The 14947-nt window shown below is 43.2% G+C and overlaps 3 protein-coding genes across 15 annotated transcripts in view; all 3 read right to left on the bottom strand.

The window, feature by feature from the left end:
- LOC113216844 (caspase-14-like) overlaps positions 1-1977 on the bottom strand; it is an 8784-nt gene extending 6807 nt beyond the window's left edge. The window contains exons 1-4 of one of the 3 annotated variants that reach the window (XM_052271852.1): positions 1696-1953; positions 903-1104; positions 691-819; positions 362-508 (exon numbers count right to left, since the gene is read on the bottom strand). In XM_052271852.1, coding sequence (XP_052127812.1) covers positions 362-508; positions 691-819; positions 903-1104; positions 1696-1776 — 559 coding nt within the window. In that variant the 5' untranslated portion in view covers positions 1777-1953. Of the gene's footprint in view, positions 1-361; positions 509-690; positions 820-902; positions 1105-1695 lie in introns of all 3 variants that reach the window. The other 2 variants (XM_052271857.1, XM_052271859.1) reach the window with 2 other exon arrangements.
- A 922-nt stretch (positions 1978-2899) lies between these two features.
- Positions 2900-7286, bottom strand: LOC113216768 (uncharacterized). 2 transcript variants are annotated; one of them, XM_052271811.1, is made up of 7 exons: positions 6680-7286; positions 6140-6341; positions 5928-6056; positions 5609-5755; positions 4297-4647; positions 3678-3950; positions 2900-3542 (listed from the first exon to the last, which is right to left on the bottom strand). In XM_052271811.1, exons 1-7 carry the CDS (start codon positions 6956-6958, stop codon positions 2971-2973), a joined length of 1953 nt encoding a protein of 650 aa, XP_052127771.1. In that variant the 5' UTR covers positions 6959-7286; the 3' UTR covers positions 2900-2970. The 2 variants fall into 2 exon arrangements, with proteins under 2 accessions (XP_052127771.1, XP_052127776.1); XM_052271816.1 differs by lacking the exon at positions 5609-5755.
- A 151-nt stretch (positions 7287-7437) lies between these two features.
- Positions 7438-14947, bottom strand: part of LOC113216491 (polyamine-transporting ATPase 13A3) — a 20742-nt gene continuing 13232 nt past the window's right edge. For 2 of the 10 annotated variants that reach the window (XM_052271754.1, XM_052271759.1), the window contains exons 2-22: positions 13900-14150; positions 13592-13818; positions 13317-13521; positions 13112-13184; positions 12903-13034; positions 12686-12816; positions 12419-12601; positions 12149-12337; positions 11864-12079; positions 11681-11785; positions 11562-11609; positions 11334-11487; positions 11130-11257; positions 10927-11044; positions 10693-10844; positions 10376-10600; positions 10081-10287; positions 9782-10005; positions 9490-9647; positions 9189-9388; positions 7438-9107 (exon numbers count right to left, since the gene is read on the bottom strand). In XM_052271754.1, coding sequence (XP_052127714.1) covers positions 8919-9107; positions 9189-9388; positions 9490-9647; positions 9782-10005; positions 10081-10287; positions 10376-10600; positions 10693-10844; positions 10927-11044; positions 11130-11257; positions 11334-11487; positions 11562-11609; positions 11681-11785; positions 11864-12079; positions 12149-12337; positions 12419-12601; positions 12686-12816; positions 12903-13034; positions 13112-13184; positions 13317-13521; positions 13592-13818; positions 13900-14150 — 3515 coding nt within the window. In that variant the 3' untranslated portion in view covers positions 7438-8918. Of the gene's footprint in view, positions 9108-9188; positions 9389-9489; positions 9648-9781; positions 10006-10080; positions 10288-10375; positions 10601-10692; positions 10845-10926; positions 11045-11129; positions 11258-11333; positions 11488-11561; positions 11610-11680; positions 11786-11863; positions 12080-12148; positions 12338-12418; positions 12602-12685; positions 12817-12902; positions 13035-13111; positions 13185-13316; positions 13522-13591; positions 13819-13899; positions 14191-14577; positions 14845-14865 lie in introns of those variants that run through there. The other 8 variants (XR_008011633.1, XM_052271745.1, XM_052271740.1 and 5 more) reach the window with 8 other exon arrangements.

Raw genomic sequence — 14947 nt, 5'->3', positions numbered from 1 at the left:
GTGGCGTTCTTTTCGCAAGGGACATGTTTTTTAATATTTCATCACAGGTCAAGGTGATGAACATAGAGCCTAGAAAACACGATTTGAATTAACTTGCACAGCAATTGAACATTGAACATTTTCTCTGTGACAGAAATAGAGGTGTACAGGGTGGGCGTTCTATGCCGGACTTTTATCTGGTTATATATACTTCACACTGCGAGCAGGCGGCAGGCGTCCGTGTGGGCTTGTCTACCAACTCGCACCACGCCACCCAACGGCCCCGTGCCAGTATGCAACGCGTCCGCACGCCTCTATGCAGTACGATATAACTAGAAAAAGTCCGGCGTAGGGCACCCATACTGCATACAGTGGGACATACCAATGTCAGGATGACGATACGCAACTCTTTCCTCCATACACGACCACATAATTATAGTATCGGCCATGGGATCTGCAATAACACTGTCAGGGGAAAAATCTTCGCCCTCTATCCTTATTTCTGTACTACCATCTTTCAATACAACAACTGAAAAAGAGGAGGAAACAGACAAATATAAACCCTCATAGCTTACGCGTCGGAAGATTTGCCTATCGCCTGGGCGGCGCACGGTGGAAGCCTGCGGAGGAGAGCGTCGCGGTCGCACCCGCAGGAATAACTTTAAGCTTACAAACCATGGGCTCCACATAGAAAGATTACTTTATACTTACGGTGTTCCGGCCCCCGGCATGCTTGAACTATGATTATTTTAGGCCTTCCATCTAGTGTCCTGTGGCCTTGCAGCGCCCGTCTGATCGCTGACATGGACATGTGTGTACCATCAGCGAAGTATAAGCAGTCTGCGTGTAAACAAAGAGATCAATGTAGTTAAAAACCTGTAAATTTAAATTTAAAATTCAGACTTATAGCTTCGATAACAAACCTCCAGAACCTCCATGACTCAAAAACGCCAGGACAAAGGGGCCCACACCGTCACCAATCAAATCTACAGCATTTTCCAGGTGTTCTTCGAAGGCATCCCCATTACAGTTGTTTGCTATGTGAACTCCATAGCCCAAAGACCGAAATACAAGTTCAAGATTGTCTCGATCCACGTTTGTACCAGGCTCCCGGCATGTGAGGTCCTATCAAAGGCAATAATGTTACTAATGACGGGACTAGCGATATGGACTTGGAGATAACACCGTGCTCACGGTATTCCTTTGACTGAACAGACAACTTAGTAAGTCGTGATTTCACGAAGTGGAAGTCAAGCTAAACAGAACAGGTTGAGACATCAAAAATGACGGACTTAGTATTAGCAAATCAATTACGGGATGAATGATAACTCGAAATGTATTAATGTACTCTTGAAGTTTGCCTTCACGGCGACGCGACGTGTCTTCGCAGTATGTACCGGGTGATTCAGAGCACGCGCCGCCGTGTTGCGGGTTTGCCTATCCTCGACTCGGCGGGCGCACGGGTGAGAGGTGAGGAGGAGAGAGGTCCTGGGGTCCCCTCTCACCCGTGCGCCCGCCGAGTCGAGGATAGGCCAACCCGCAACACGTCGGCGCGTGCTCTGAATCGCCCGGTACCACTAGTGGTAGTTGCAATCGACACACATCCTTAATTTTGGATTATATTTTGCCCTCTTCGGTACTGCACGCGTAGGCACATGGATCAAGTGTTCGAACTATTTCGCGAGTAAGTTATTCCCTCGAGATCCAATGACTTACCGGGCTTGTGAATGTCCCTTGATTGATGATGAGAAGAGCGCCTCGTCCGACTGGGTAGCCCTTGTCTCTTGTACGCATCATCTTGGGCTTATGAAGTTTGCTGGGATCAGTAGAGGAAGCCGAGAGGCGGCGCACTGCTTTTTGCTGCGATCACAGCGACCACTTGAACAGTACTGGCGAATCGCGCATGTGTTTGCGCCTCGCCTTTGCGCCGCACTGACCCGATATCACACGAGTCAGATAGCCGTAGGCCTACTGAGGCGAAAACCGGCTTTATAGTCCAGTGTGTGTGCGTGAGGAGGGGGGGGGATATCTTCTAAATTTTCTGAGAACGAGAGGTATTCCCTCGTCTCCGGGTTAGATTATGATGAGTCACAGAGGGAAGAGACAGAGTATCGGGTTTTGAGAGAGCTAAATCCATCCCGTCCAAAAAGAGGAGGGTTCACATTCCAATAATAAAAAGACAATACATTAAAGGAAGCCGAGATATGTATTTTACGAAAATCCTTTCCATACTTCAAAGTCATGTCGTGCAAAATGAAGAAAAAATAGCTTCCTTAAAAAAAAAAGATTCCAAACAATGGCTATTAATCCATTACAATATCATCAGTTTATTTCAACTGTGCAGAATTACCATGTTAGAGTGTTTTTACAAACGTTTTGGTCCGTAGCATGCCTGACGAGGTCCATCCTTCGCGAACGCCATTGAAAAGGTACATTCGACCTATTTGTAATGCACTATATTATGCTTCAGCATACGCAGCCGATACAAGGTAGCACCAATTATAGGTCAACAATACTGTAGCAGAGTAAGGCAGAGTAACAACAATAATAATCGGCAAGGTGGAGTACGATGCCGCCTTCTGAGTAGACTAATCCGTAGAGCACGCAAGTTCTGCCCGGCTGCCTACCTCGTATCTGAAAGGGGCTTCATCACTCCAGCTCGAGGCAGTTACCTCTAAATGAAAGATCTTACATAAAATAAGATAAAATTCGAATTTTCACAGATGCAATTAACCAGAGCTTTCAATGCCACAATTTACAAAGAAATCATCTCACTCCGGAGCCGTAACGCGGCGCGCTCCAGCTCCACTCCTACTTGAGGTACGATTTAACTGCTAAATTCCACTCGATTTCTTAGCCTCCTCAGCAATAAGGCCAAGTCGTCAAAGCGTTGTCGAGCCTAACTCTGTTCCCTAAAAAATTACAGTTTTCTTAATTATTTGAAAATATTTTTCCGTATTTTTCCTATGCCGCACGCCTTCCCTAAGCCATTCAATTTTCACACTGTTCTCCGGGGTGACAGTTGGGACCGCACAGAACGTCCGCTTTGCGGCACGAGCACCTCGAGTTAGGCGAGCAGCCCGTCTTGCATTTGCACTTCACTATTTTGTCAGCCCCGCTCGCTTTGATCCGATTCGCGCAGTTGGAGCCCGCCCGCCCCGCTGTGGCACTGCGGACCGCGCAAACTGCCCGATCCGCGGCACCCAACCCACAACGAGAGCCCTCGCCTCCTGTCGGACACGCAGTGTCCGAGACGTTGACGTTCCCTGTCGCTAGCTTATTCGACTTCTGCTTTGGACCCTTCTTCGGTAAATTTTCGCAAGGAGATCCGCCGTGACACCGAGGACCGCAGATGAGGTCTCTCTTCCGACAGCCGCACAGTTTGGATTTCGCACCGCATCCAGTTCGGCACTTGCACCCGCTCACTGCAGCGCCCCCGCCATCCGTCACGTAGGCCCTCGTCCCGCGGTCCACGTGGTCAGGAGAGTGCGTCGTGGAGGTCGTGGACGTTGACTTCTCCTTCGCATCTTTAGAGGACTGCGCTCTCTCGAACTTCACTTTAACTGAAACAGACGAAATGGACAAATTTAGGCCCAGCAATACTGACCTCGGCAGCCGCAGCGGTAGGTGCCGCAGCCCTTCCGGCAGCTGCAGGCCCTTTTGGGCGGCGCGGCTGCAGCCGGGCCTGGCCTACGTACCTGTAGAGGAGAACTCGCGTGGCGCCTGCCTGTTCCCGCATGCCGCTCCAGGGTGGCACCGCTCTCCGCAAGGAACGCTGTACTTCCGGCAGCCGCACCTGCCCGAGCCACAGCCTCCCTTGCACCGGCAGGCCCTCGGCGCGTTAGCGCACTTGTCGCTCTTGTTCTTGGGGCCCCCGTCGTGGCGACACTCGGGGCCGCACGGGGCGCCTGCTTGTCTGCAGCGACAGGTGCCGGAGGGGACGCAGTCGTCCACGCAGTGGCAGCCGGGGTCTGAGCGCACATATACAAGTGATGTACCGGGCGGGGGAGTGCACAGAGACACGTAGTGCACCGGGCGGGAGAGCGCACAAGACACGCGGTCTGGGTCTGCCGGCCGGTGGGTGCACAGAGACAAAGTGGTGCACCGGGTATGCGGCAGAACGCACGAAGACACATGGTGCACCTCGACAGGCGGCTGGACAACCTCGTGGGATTTCGTAGTAATGCTGTACCGCATGCATTAGTGTGGGTGTGTTGCCTACTCCGCCCGGAGCCGTATAACGCGACGCGCTCCAGCTCCGCTCCTACTTGTAAAGCTTCGTACAACATTTAACCTAATTCTGTTCCCTGTACTTACCTTTGTGGACATCGTCCGGCTGTAGGTTGGGAACGACTTGGACTTGACCGGCAGCTCGAGGCCAAATTCGAGCCAACTCTAGCTTAAGCCCGTCTATTCTCTCCTTTGCTCTGCCGAACTTATCTTCATCGACGGGCGGGCCGAGAAACAGTGGCTTTTTGAGAGAGGATATGGTCTCGGGGCTCGTCAGCATACGGAATCCATGGCACCTTGTCACATAGTTTTCCATGCTTTTATTTACACTCATGCTCAAATCAATGATGTGTGTTTCAGCACTGATCGATGTCGCTCTTTCCGCACCAGACATGCTTTTTAATATCTCATCACAAGTCAAAATGATAAACATTGAGCCTAAAAAACAAGATTTGAATTAACTTACAGAGCAATAAACATTTCTTTAGAGAACGCCAAATCTAAGGTGTTCTAAGTCGGACTTTTGTCTGCTTATATTAATTTACCGCAAGCAGGCGTGCGTGGTACGAGGGCCTGCCTACCGTATATATCATCCAGAAAGTACGACCGTTTTTCTCCTATTTATTCGTCAAATTACAGAAGCTCGGCGCTGTTTTAGTGGTGGTGTTGGTGGTTCTATCAGAGAATGATGTACGATTGAGTTGTCTGGTTCTTGGTCTATTTCTCACACTTTTAACCAGCACAATTAGCACCCCACACTCACCGCTGCCTACTCGCGACTGCCCGTCTCCAGCGTCTCCAGCCCTCGTTATCTACCTATAACAGCGCCTGCAAGATTGAGGGTAGGCCACCCCGCCGTACATGTATGCATCGTAGGTGAGATGTTGCCTGCCTACTAGGCGCTATGAGAACTTGCAAGGGCTGAAGTTTGCAGGTTCGTAACGGAGAATGACGGACGCACTTTCTGGATGATCCCTACCGGACCCGTACGAGTATGTAACTCGTCTGCACGCATGCATAGACGCTGAAAGTGAGGTTCCACCACCACCTACCCCACCCACCCTCTCCAGCTTCCTCCTCGCCCCGCCGTGTCGCTCGGTTTGCGCGGGTCATTTGAACTATGAGTGTCCTCAGAAACTATTCCTGAGCATATCCTAAGTCCGTATCTGTGGCTCCTAAAACCATCTGAAAGCACAACATTTCGTAATGGTAAATACTTATCTCGTTCTTTAGAAACGTGGCCGCTGGAGTAAAAACAATTGTGCGACACGAAAGGGGAGGGGCGGATGGCGAGGTGAGGAAAAGTGGAGGAGAGGGCTCACTTTTAGCGTCTATGAGTACGGTATAACTAGAGACAAGTCCGGCGTAGGGCACCCGTCCTGCATACAGTTGGACATACCAATGTCACGATGAAGATACGCAACTCTTTCCTCCATACACGACCACATAACTATAGTATCGGCCATGGGATCTACAACAGCACTGTCAGGGGAAAAATCTTCGCCCTCTTTCATTATTACTGTACTACCATCTTTCAATGCAACAACTGAAAAAGAGGAAACAGCAAAACATCGTAGCTTACGTGTCGGATGAGTTGCCTATCGCCTGGGCGGCGCGCTGCGGGAGCCTGCTGAGGAGAGCGTCGCAGTCGCAGCCGCAGCATTGACTTTTAGCTTACAAACCATAGGCTCCAGATAGCAAGATAACTTGATACTTACGGTGGTCCTGTCCCCGGCATGCCTGGACTATAATTATTTTAGGCCTTCCATCTAGTGTCCTGTGCTGTAGCAGCGCCCGTCTGATCTCTAACATGGACATTTGTGTGCCATCAGCAAAGTATAAGCGGTCTACGTGTAAACAAAGAGATCAATGTAGTTAAAACCCTTTAAACTTAAATTTAAAAATCAGGCTTATAGCTTCGATAACAAACCTCCAGAACATCCATGACTCAAAAACGCCAGGACAAAGGGGCCCACACCGTCACCAATCAAATCTACAGCACTTGCCAGGTGTTCTTTGAAGGCATCCCCATTACAGTTGTTTGCTATGTGAACTCCATAACCCAAAGACCGAAATACAAGTTCAAGACTGTCTCGATCCTCGCTTGTACCAGGCTCCCGGCATTTGAGGTCCTATCAAAGGCAATAATGTTACTAATGACGGGACTAGCGATATGGACATGGAGATAACACCGTGCTCACGGTATTCCCTTGACTGAACAGACAACTTAGTAAGTCGTGCTTTCGCAAAGCGGAAGTCGGGCTATAAAACAGGGCGGGTTGAAACATCAAAAATAACAGAATTAATCTTAGCAAATCAATCCCGGAATGAATAATAACTCGAGATGTATGTAGGTACTTTTGAAGTTTGCCTTCAGGGCGACGCGACGTGACTCCACAGTATGTACTAGTAGCTGTAGTGTTCGAATTATTTCGTGAGTTATTTGTTACCTCGAGATCTAATGACTTACCGGGTGTGTGAATGTCCCTTCATTGATGATGAGAAGAGCCCCTGGCCCGACTGGGTAGCCCTTGTCTCTTGTCAGCACCATCTTGTGCTCATTAGCTTTGTTGGGATCGCTAGAGAAAACCGCTTTTGCAGCGATCACCCCGTCAACTTGAGAAGAACTGGCGAACGGCGGATGTGTTTGCGCCTCGACTTTCCGCAGAACTGTAGGCCACGACCCGACACCATGAAGTTTGATATAAGCCTGCAGAAAGTGCCAGCGAAGCGTAGCTGGCTTTAGCATAGAGCATATGCACTGATAAATTAAGTGTGCAACTGCTTAACACTCGTAAGTGTGCAAATGCAAGTTGATTACTTTCACGTGTGCAGCCCAATACTTGTACATACACAAGTGTTAAGCTCGATACGTGTGCACTTGCAAGTGTGCAACTCCTCAGTTGAGCAGTTTCTACCCGGTGAGCACACCTACCGCGTTAAACACTTGCAAGTGTACAACTTGCAGTTTTCACATTTACAAGTGTTAAGCGGTTGCACACTTAGTTTATCAGTGTGCGGAGCGGGGATAACCTTCTATATTTCCTGAATACGAGTGGTATTCCCTGGTCTCCGGGTTGGGTTGAACTCGAGTTGTGAGTCATCCATGCGTCTCTTTCACCATCATTCCGAGTCCAAGGAGAAAGAGACTACCGGGTTTGAGAGAGCTAAATCCGTCCCGTCCAAAAAGAAAAGGGTTCAAATTTAAAAAAAATAAGAGACAATACATTAAAGTACAGAATATATATTTTCCAAATCCTTTTCTATGCCTCACAGACGTGTCTTACAAAATTTAGAAAAAATAGCTTAATTTTTAATTTTTTAAAAGGTTTCCAAACAATGGCTATCAGATTATTACAATATCATCAGTTTATTGCAACTTTGTAAAATTACCATGTTAGTGTGTTTTAACAAACGTTTTGGTCTTTAGCATGCCTGATGAGGTCTATTGTTCACGAACGCCACTGAAAAAGTACATTGGCCGCAAGTGTAATACACCCCATGCTTTGGCATACGGAGCTGATGACTGGTGGCCCAAATTATAGCGGTCAAAAGTAAAGGTACGCATTTTCTAAGAGGGCCACAAAAGTGCTCGTGGATTGATGGCAGGGTGTAGTACGATCGATCGCTTTCTTAGTGGACCATTCCGTAAAGCACGAAAGTTCTGCCCGGTTGCCTACCTCGCATCTGCAGGAGCTCGCTCACTCGAGCACGTCACCGTGCTTCTAGCAACGTGAGTTTTACGCAGATGCAATTAAACCAGAGCCTTCAATGCAACACAGTTTACAAAGTCATCATTTCAAAGAACAAAACAAATTTTGTTGGCAACCCCAGTGCAAAGCAAGAAGGTGTACACTGCTAAAGATTCTACAAAATTCATTATGATGTACAGCCGTTATTGTTTAATATCTGCAATAACAACATTAAAAATAATTTACAGTTTTCTTAACAGGTCAGAGCTCATGCCCAACCAAGATTGTCATGCCTGTCTCATTAAGCACATAATCAAAAATTGTGACCTTAGATTCCATTATTCTACTTGATGACCACAATCAGAGGTAATTAACTACAACTAAAAAAGCAATAAAAGCAAAACCTTTGGAGACATTTAAAAGAACAATACTATAATAATTCATGATGCCAAGCCCCCACTAATATCACAGGAATTGTTTGTAAATAATACAAAATTATTGAATCCAAATGACATGGATGAATGAACATTAAACCTACAGGGAAGACAAACACTTAATTGATTCAAATTTCTTTGATTCCACAAATCTAAATAAATTAGTAATTCACAAGGGTGCAAATTATTTTTGGCAATTTTTTTCACAGACAATATATCAAAATAATAAGATATGTAATTTCAATATGTGTAGCATATCTCATAAAATGTAAATATACTTATATTTTGATGTGCCTTGTTCTCTACAGGAGACTGTTCATCAGATATGGAAGGGAAACAAGTGTTACAAACATTGAGTATGTACGATATCTAAAAAGAACCCTGTAGAAAGATTATATGATAATTTTATCATACATTATAGGAACACAATGTATAAACATATCTCTGCACATAATGTAAAAAAATTCCTACATTTTTACATGGCTTTGGTACCATCAAAATTGCAATTATTTGCAAACACCATTGGTTTTTATAACTCACTAGCCATGATTATTTATTTCCTTTCTCTGCTTTTTATTTCAGCTCACAGGAATGTTTCCTTTGCTGGTAGATTGATCTCAACATGAGATTTGAGAGGTAATCCTTGAGACGTCGGCCAGTATGTTGCAAGAGAAGTAATATGGTCAACTTTTTTATATTTATTTTTCTTACTTCGTTTCCTTGAGATCCAGTGAAGAACAACTTTCAGCCACCGGGTTTCAGCAACAAAGTTCTGAGAACAAAGGGACCAAATGAACTAATATTATTCATTTTAATTTATTTTACCCATTAATGTCATAACAAATAATTATACCTCTATGGTAGCTGATCCAGCAAGGTGAAATAGTGGGAGGAATATTAGCCACACCCTAAACCAGTTTTTCATTTTTCCTGTTTGAGTTCCACTGAAGTCCAGTGGCACAAATTCCATAAGTCCAGCTAAAGGCTCAAACGGGTAGACAAGGAGCAATGTGGAGAAAACCGTCAGCACAGCCAGCATCCCTATCAGTGCCACTGGAATCACAAAAATTGAAGTTAATGCAAGCAGGTGTTTCAATACATGGATTTCCAAATGTGGGTAACAAGTAGCAAGTTGCACTGCCAACTAGACGTACAATTGGTATAAAATGGTTGTCTGAATGGTGCTCCTTTGGAATAAACAGCAGCCAGGACAAGGTACTGAAAGCAGCTTACACAGTACACTGCCGTATTCTCCCAACACACAACAACACCTTCATCATCATCATTCTCAGTTGGTACAACATGCTCATACCTGAAAGCAAGCAAGTGGAATAGGCAAAAATGTTGAATAGAGCAAAAAAAAAAAAAAATCCTGATAGCTAAGCCTGATATAAATTATGATAATAACTGGGAACAAAATAAATGCATTCACAATATAACACTGACCATGATTGAGTTTGTAGAAGTTTTAAAGCGCTCCATTGCACAAAGAAGCAAAGCACCACTTGTAAACCGAGAGGCACCAGATTGCTAAGTGACACAAGACTACCAACAGGTCGTCGATGAGTCAACCCAGGAGCAGGACCAGTGCGCCCAAGAGTAACTGCCAAAGTTGTGGTTATACCAAGATCCACAAATAAAAATTCCAAATTACTCAGCGCTGCACCCTCCTGGATAAAAAGCATTGTACAATAGGCAAAGCAATTTTGCTGTTAAATTGAATAATAGGCATACACTTTTCTTACTGTGTAAAGGATGAGTACGGTGATGAATTGAATAAGGGAGTACATTGCCATGTACTTAAAAGTTTCAAAGCTTGTTGTAAGAGCACAGCGACCTTCTCTAATTAGGTGAAGAACACAATTTATATTAACTTCCCTTGAAGTGAAAGGTGCAGCTACCGATGCTTCTGCTTCTGATAAAGAAACTCCAATATGAGCTGCTTTTAAAGCCTGTAAATTAAGCATTAAATTCAATCAAAAGCTGTTTCATATGAAGAGTCAAAATATATATATAGCACAACTTCAGAGGCAAAATTACCCCAACATCATTTGCACCATCTCCACACATAGCCACAACATAGTCCATTGCCATCAACTGCTCCACAAGTTGTGTCTTTTGATCTGGTGCCATACGAGCAAATACTGTCCCCTGAGTTATGACCGTCGGTAACAATTCAGGAAAATGAGTTCGGATAACAGCCCATGTTCGGCCGTCTAATGCTAAATGGAATGTTGCAGCTCCACCACTCGACCAGAGCACCTCCTAAAAAATAGTAATAAAAATATTTAAAAGCATGCCACATGAAAATTTAAAACTTTGTCAACTTTCCAAGTTTTACTGAATTTATTACGCACAATAGGAGGAGGATCACCATGTAGACATTGAAGAGACACATTCCCATTTCTTCCGGGATCAGGGGCAGAGGCAGACAAAATTAGTACAGATTCAATTCGGGATATCATACCACAGTCTCGTGAGACGCTTACAGCTGTCATTAAGTTGTCTCCTAAAATATTTAAAAAAAAGAAACACTTAGAAAACAGAAGATTTTTGCAGTTTGAAAATGATTAGATTAAAGCAGGGCTCACCTGTAATCATAACCGTTCGAATATTTGCAGATTGAAGTTGATGAATGACTGGTGTTGTCTCAGGTTTGAGGGAATTTTGCATTATAAGCAAACCCACTAAATGCATGTCTTTCTCTATCTGAAAGAAAAAATAATCTTTATTAGTTAGTTTTCCTGGAAATTGTTTTATTTGAGGCTATTGAGCAGCCAACAAATAGTCTTACTTGTTCTCTTTTTACACGTTGAACTTTTGGCCAAGTGAGTTTGGATTCTAATGGTTTGTGAGCCAGAGCTATTACTCTGTAGCCAGATGATGTAAACTCTGACAGAACTTGAGAAAAATTTTCTGGAACTGTAGACCAATGGATAAGAAAATGCTACTACTACAAACAAACTGAGGTTAGCAACATTTAAACAGCATGATTTACCAGTTTCTGGAAGACAGATGTTTACTATTTTTTCAGGGGCTCCCTTTGTGTACATAGCCATGTTATGCGCTCCAAGCGTTCTTACCACAACAGACATGCACTGTACTGTGGAGCTAAATGGAAACTGACGCATTATACCGACTTCATAAGGTATCTGGAACAAGCCACTAAAATTAAACCTGAGCTAAACCTTTCAGTAAAATAGATTAAGAAATCATGTTTCCTTACATTGAATTCATCATCAATATTCCAAACATCGTCATCATTTGGTATGCTCTGTAAAACACAAAGTAACATTACTAAAAATTAAAGATTACATAAAATTAAACAAAGGAGTGATACAAGACCTGTTCCAAGGACACTGAAGGAGAGTTTTTAGAACGGGGACGAACTACAGTAGGTGCAAGCATGTCATATCGGGTTGTATCATCTCCACCAGGTTCTTCCAGTTCCTGTGCAACAAAAAGATTTCGTTCAAATATGGAAACTTAGGCAGAAAGAATTTGATAAACGGCCATGGCGGAACTAACCCACTGAGTTGCCTCAAACATACTGAGATCAAGAGGATCACCACACAATTCATTGTGAATTCTGGTCAGGGCATGACAACATGCCATAGCAACAAGAAGGTGAGACTTTGTAGGAAGGTCATTTGATGGATTCCATACAGGTTGTGGTGAAAACTGTTGATCCTTTATAGGAAGCACAGCCCAAAAGTTTAAGCCATCTTCAGTCAAAGTCCCTGTCTAAAGATCAACACGTAAATTATACGAAAAAGTTTGATGACTTTTATCATTGAAGAGGGTTTTAAGTACCTTGTCAAAGCATATCATTTTGATTTTCCCACACACATTAATGCGAGGGGGTGATATACAGAATATGCCCTTCTTCTTGAGCCTAGATTGAGAGAACACTGTTCCCGCAGTCATAGCAGCTGGCAATGCTGGAGGCACAACAATTGTAATAATGTCCAAAGTTCTTAAAGTAATTGTCTCAGAGCTTGCCTACAAAATGAGAAACCGAAATAAACATTTATCTCAACAGATACCAAAAGCTTGAGATGCCATCAATCAAAAATGACTCACCTCACGTTGAACATATAGGTATACGCAGTACGACATGCCAAATGCCGCAACAAAAAATAGAAATGTGACGAATTTTAATGAATCTTCATAGAAGCGGAACCCCATTGGCTTTGGGAACATGACTGAACGAAGTAATTCCCCTTTTGACGTAGAAAAGCCTGTGCGAATGACTAAAGCTGAGACCTGAGAATCACAAATAATTATAGATAGCAAATAATACAGCAAGTCTCCAAAAATTTTGCATTCTTGATAGATCAAAATATTCACCTGATGGTTGCCATAGTATCTTGTCTGAATAACTTGAGTGCCACAGAAGAGTGTGTGGCGACGATGTATGTGCGGATCATATATTTCATCACTATGTGGGGGTGATGATTTTGTAACAGGCGCACTTTCTCCTGTAATAACAATATCAATTGTTTTAAGAGTGTGCCAAACCTAGACATAATTTATAAAAGTTTTAGAAAATGTAAAAAGTTTTAACCTGTCAGCATGCTTTCATTTACAATACATGTTCCAGCAAGCATCATTGCATCACATGGCATCACGCACCCATCAGAGGGTACTAAAATGACATCCCCTGGGACTAAGCATGATGCTGCCACTTCTTCACACTCTATAAACAGAATAATCCAATAAATTTCTTTAAATTTCGAAAGGACTAGTTTGTAGTTAGATTATCCAAGAACTTGCCTCCACCTCTGCGACAAACCATGACACGACAACAATTTGATGCTTCAACAAGGTTTCGTAAAGCCAAACTTTGCTAAAGGAGAAAAAAAAGGACAAAGAGTTAGTTAAAAATGTATCAAATTGATTGCCCATATTTTTCAACAGTTTGGAAGCCTAAAGGGAAGGGAAGGTGTTTTGAAAAGAAAAGTGTCATGCCATAACTTGCCTTTTTTGTTTGAAAAAGTGATGCTATAACTGAAACTGCAGTAAGAAATAGCACACAAGCAGCATAGTAATAGTACTCATCAGCTGACCAAAGGACAATACTAAAGGCTTGGAATAAATAGAAAGGGTTGAACACTTCGCTCACAAACAGTTTCCAATAGGACTTCACTTCCACTTCCATATGATTTGGACCATAAAGTTCCTGGCTGAAAAAATATGCAATTCATTTAAAATCTACATCTTTTTTTTCTCAGCAACTTAACTGATATGGCTTACAGATCATCCTGTTCTTGTTTGGAGAGTCCTTGAGCAGAATCTAAAAGAGAGGCAAGTGTCATTTGTCCATTTGAAAGGCCTCTTAATCTCTGGAACCCCTTGCCTGACATCCAAACAAACTGGAGAAGTCTATGGGAAAAGGTTCTTGTGTGTTCCACAATTGCAGAATTTGGTTGTAGATGAGAAATTAGCTGTACTTCATGCAGTGAACAAAGACCATTAGAATCCTGAAATCGGTAAAAAAGTAAATGAAGACAGACAATTAAAAAATTGCAATTCCATGAAATAACCAAGATTGTTAAACATACTCTTATTAGCACAATCGTTGCACTGTCAAGACTGCACGGCTTGTAGCGTATTGCTGCAAACTGAGGATACCATGCCAGAAGCATGGTTGGTGTTCCAATGAACAGGACGGATGATATCCAGTAGATCCATAATCGAATGGTGCAGTGTTGGTAACCGAAGCAGTGAATGAACTCTCCATCGTCCGTTCCAATTTCAATTTGTTGATGAGCGAGAGAACGATCCAGGCGCTCATATCCATGGTGGAAGCTTCCTGTAAGGTCACTTGCCCGTCTACAGATACTGTAAAGTTCCTAGGTGAATTGATCACAAATAATTACTGATCGAGTACGCTGTATTAATGACTCAGTGGAAGTTTTGCAGTTGCTTCAGAAATAGAACGTAAATATTTTATCTTCAATGCAGTTATTACTATAGTCCATTTCTTGATTTTATTCACACTGAGATATTGATGCAGTTTACTCGATTCTAATGAAAATAGTCACATTATTGTGGAATTTTTCTCATGGTCAGATTTCTTAGGAAAGATTAAGAGAGGGCAGATTATTTAACTGCCATTGATCCATAGCGACAACAATTTAGGTGATATTTCTCCAATAGATTGGTCGGTAAATAGATGTAAAATGTGTGACTTAAGTAAGTTATGTTTGAAGTTTAGAACAGATGATACAGTTACATACTTTCTTCAGCACTCATTCCCAATGGATTTTGTAGGTTGAAAGATTCTACATTCACAAGAAAACTTCTAGTTGTTTGCAAGTAAAATTGAACATATAAAAATAACACTTAAAACTAAACTGGGAATAGCTGAAGAGCTAGACACAGTGGCATGTCATGAGCTGAGGTTACATTGTTTAATTAGATAGACCATGACCATGAGTATGAGAGTATGAGTATCCCTTGTTGCCCTATGGGAAATTTGCATACTGTTATGTAACACGAGGATCGAGATGACATTGCTTGCTTACCGCTAAAATATGTGGATCCTTGCATCTAGAACCGCAAATAAGTTATTCCAAACCTTGCGGAAATTTTTAATTTTAAATAAAA

The sequence above is a fragment of the Frankliniella occidentalis genome, unplaced genomic scaffold (genome assembly GCF_000697945.3).
Source record: "Frankliniella occidentalis isolate FOCC.00 unplaced genomic scaffold, Focc_3.1 Scaffold6, whole genome shotgun sequence".
Classification (NCBI taxonomy): domain Eukaryota; kingdom Metazoa; phylum Arthropoda; class Insecta; order Thysanoptera; family Thripidae; genus Frankliniella; species Frankliniella occidentalis.
The sequence above is the reverse complement of the archived record's forward strand: the minus strand, read 5'-3'. Positions and strand labels throughout refer to the sequence as shown.

What these genes read in the sequence shown, in the direction of transcription:
- LOC113216768 (XM_052271811.1), bottom strand. Translation starts at nt 6,958, where the DNA reads ATGCTAAAGCCAGCTACGCTTCGCTGGCACTTTCTGCAGGCTTATATC. An exon ending in GAGTCATGGATGTTCTGGAG is followed by an intron (nt 6,057 to 6,139) that starts GTTTGTTATCGA and finishes GTTTACACGTAG; the next exon opens with ACCGCTTATACTTTGCTGAT. An exon ending in GTATCTTCATCGTGACATTG is followed by an intron (nt 4,648 to 5,608) that starts GTATGTCCAACT and finishes CTTGTTTTTTAG; the next exon opens with GCTCAATGTTTATCATTTTG.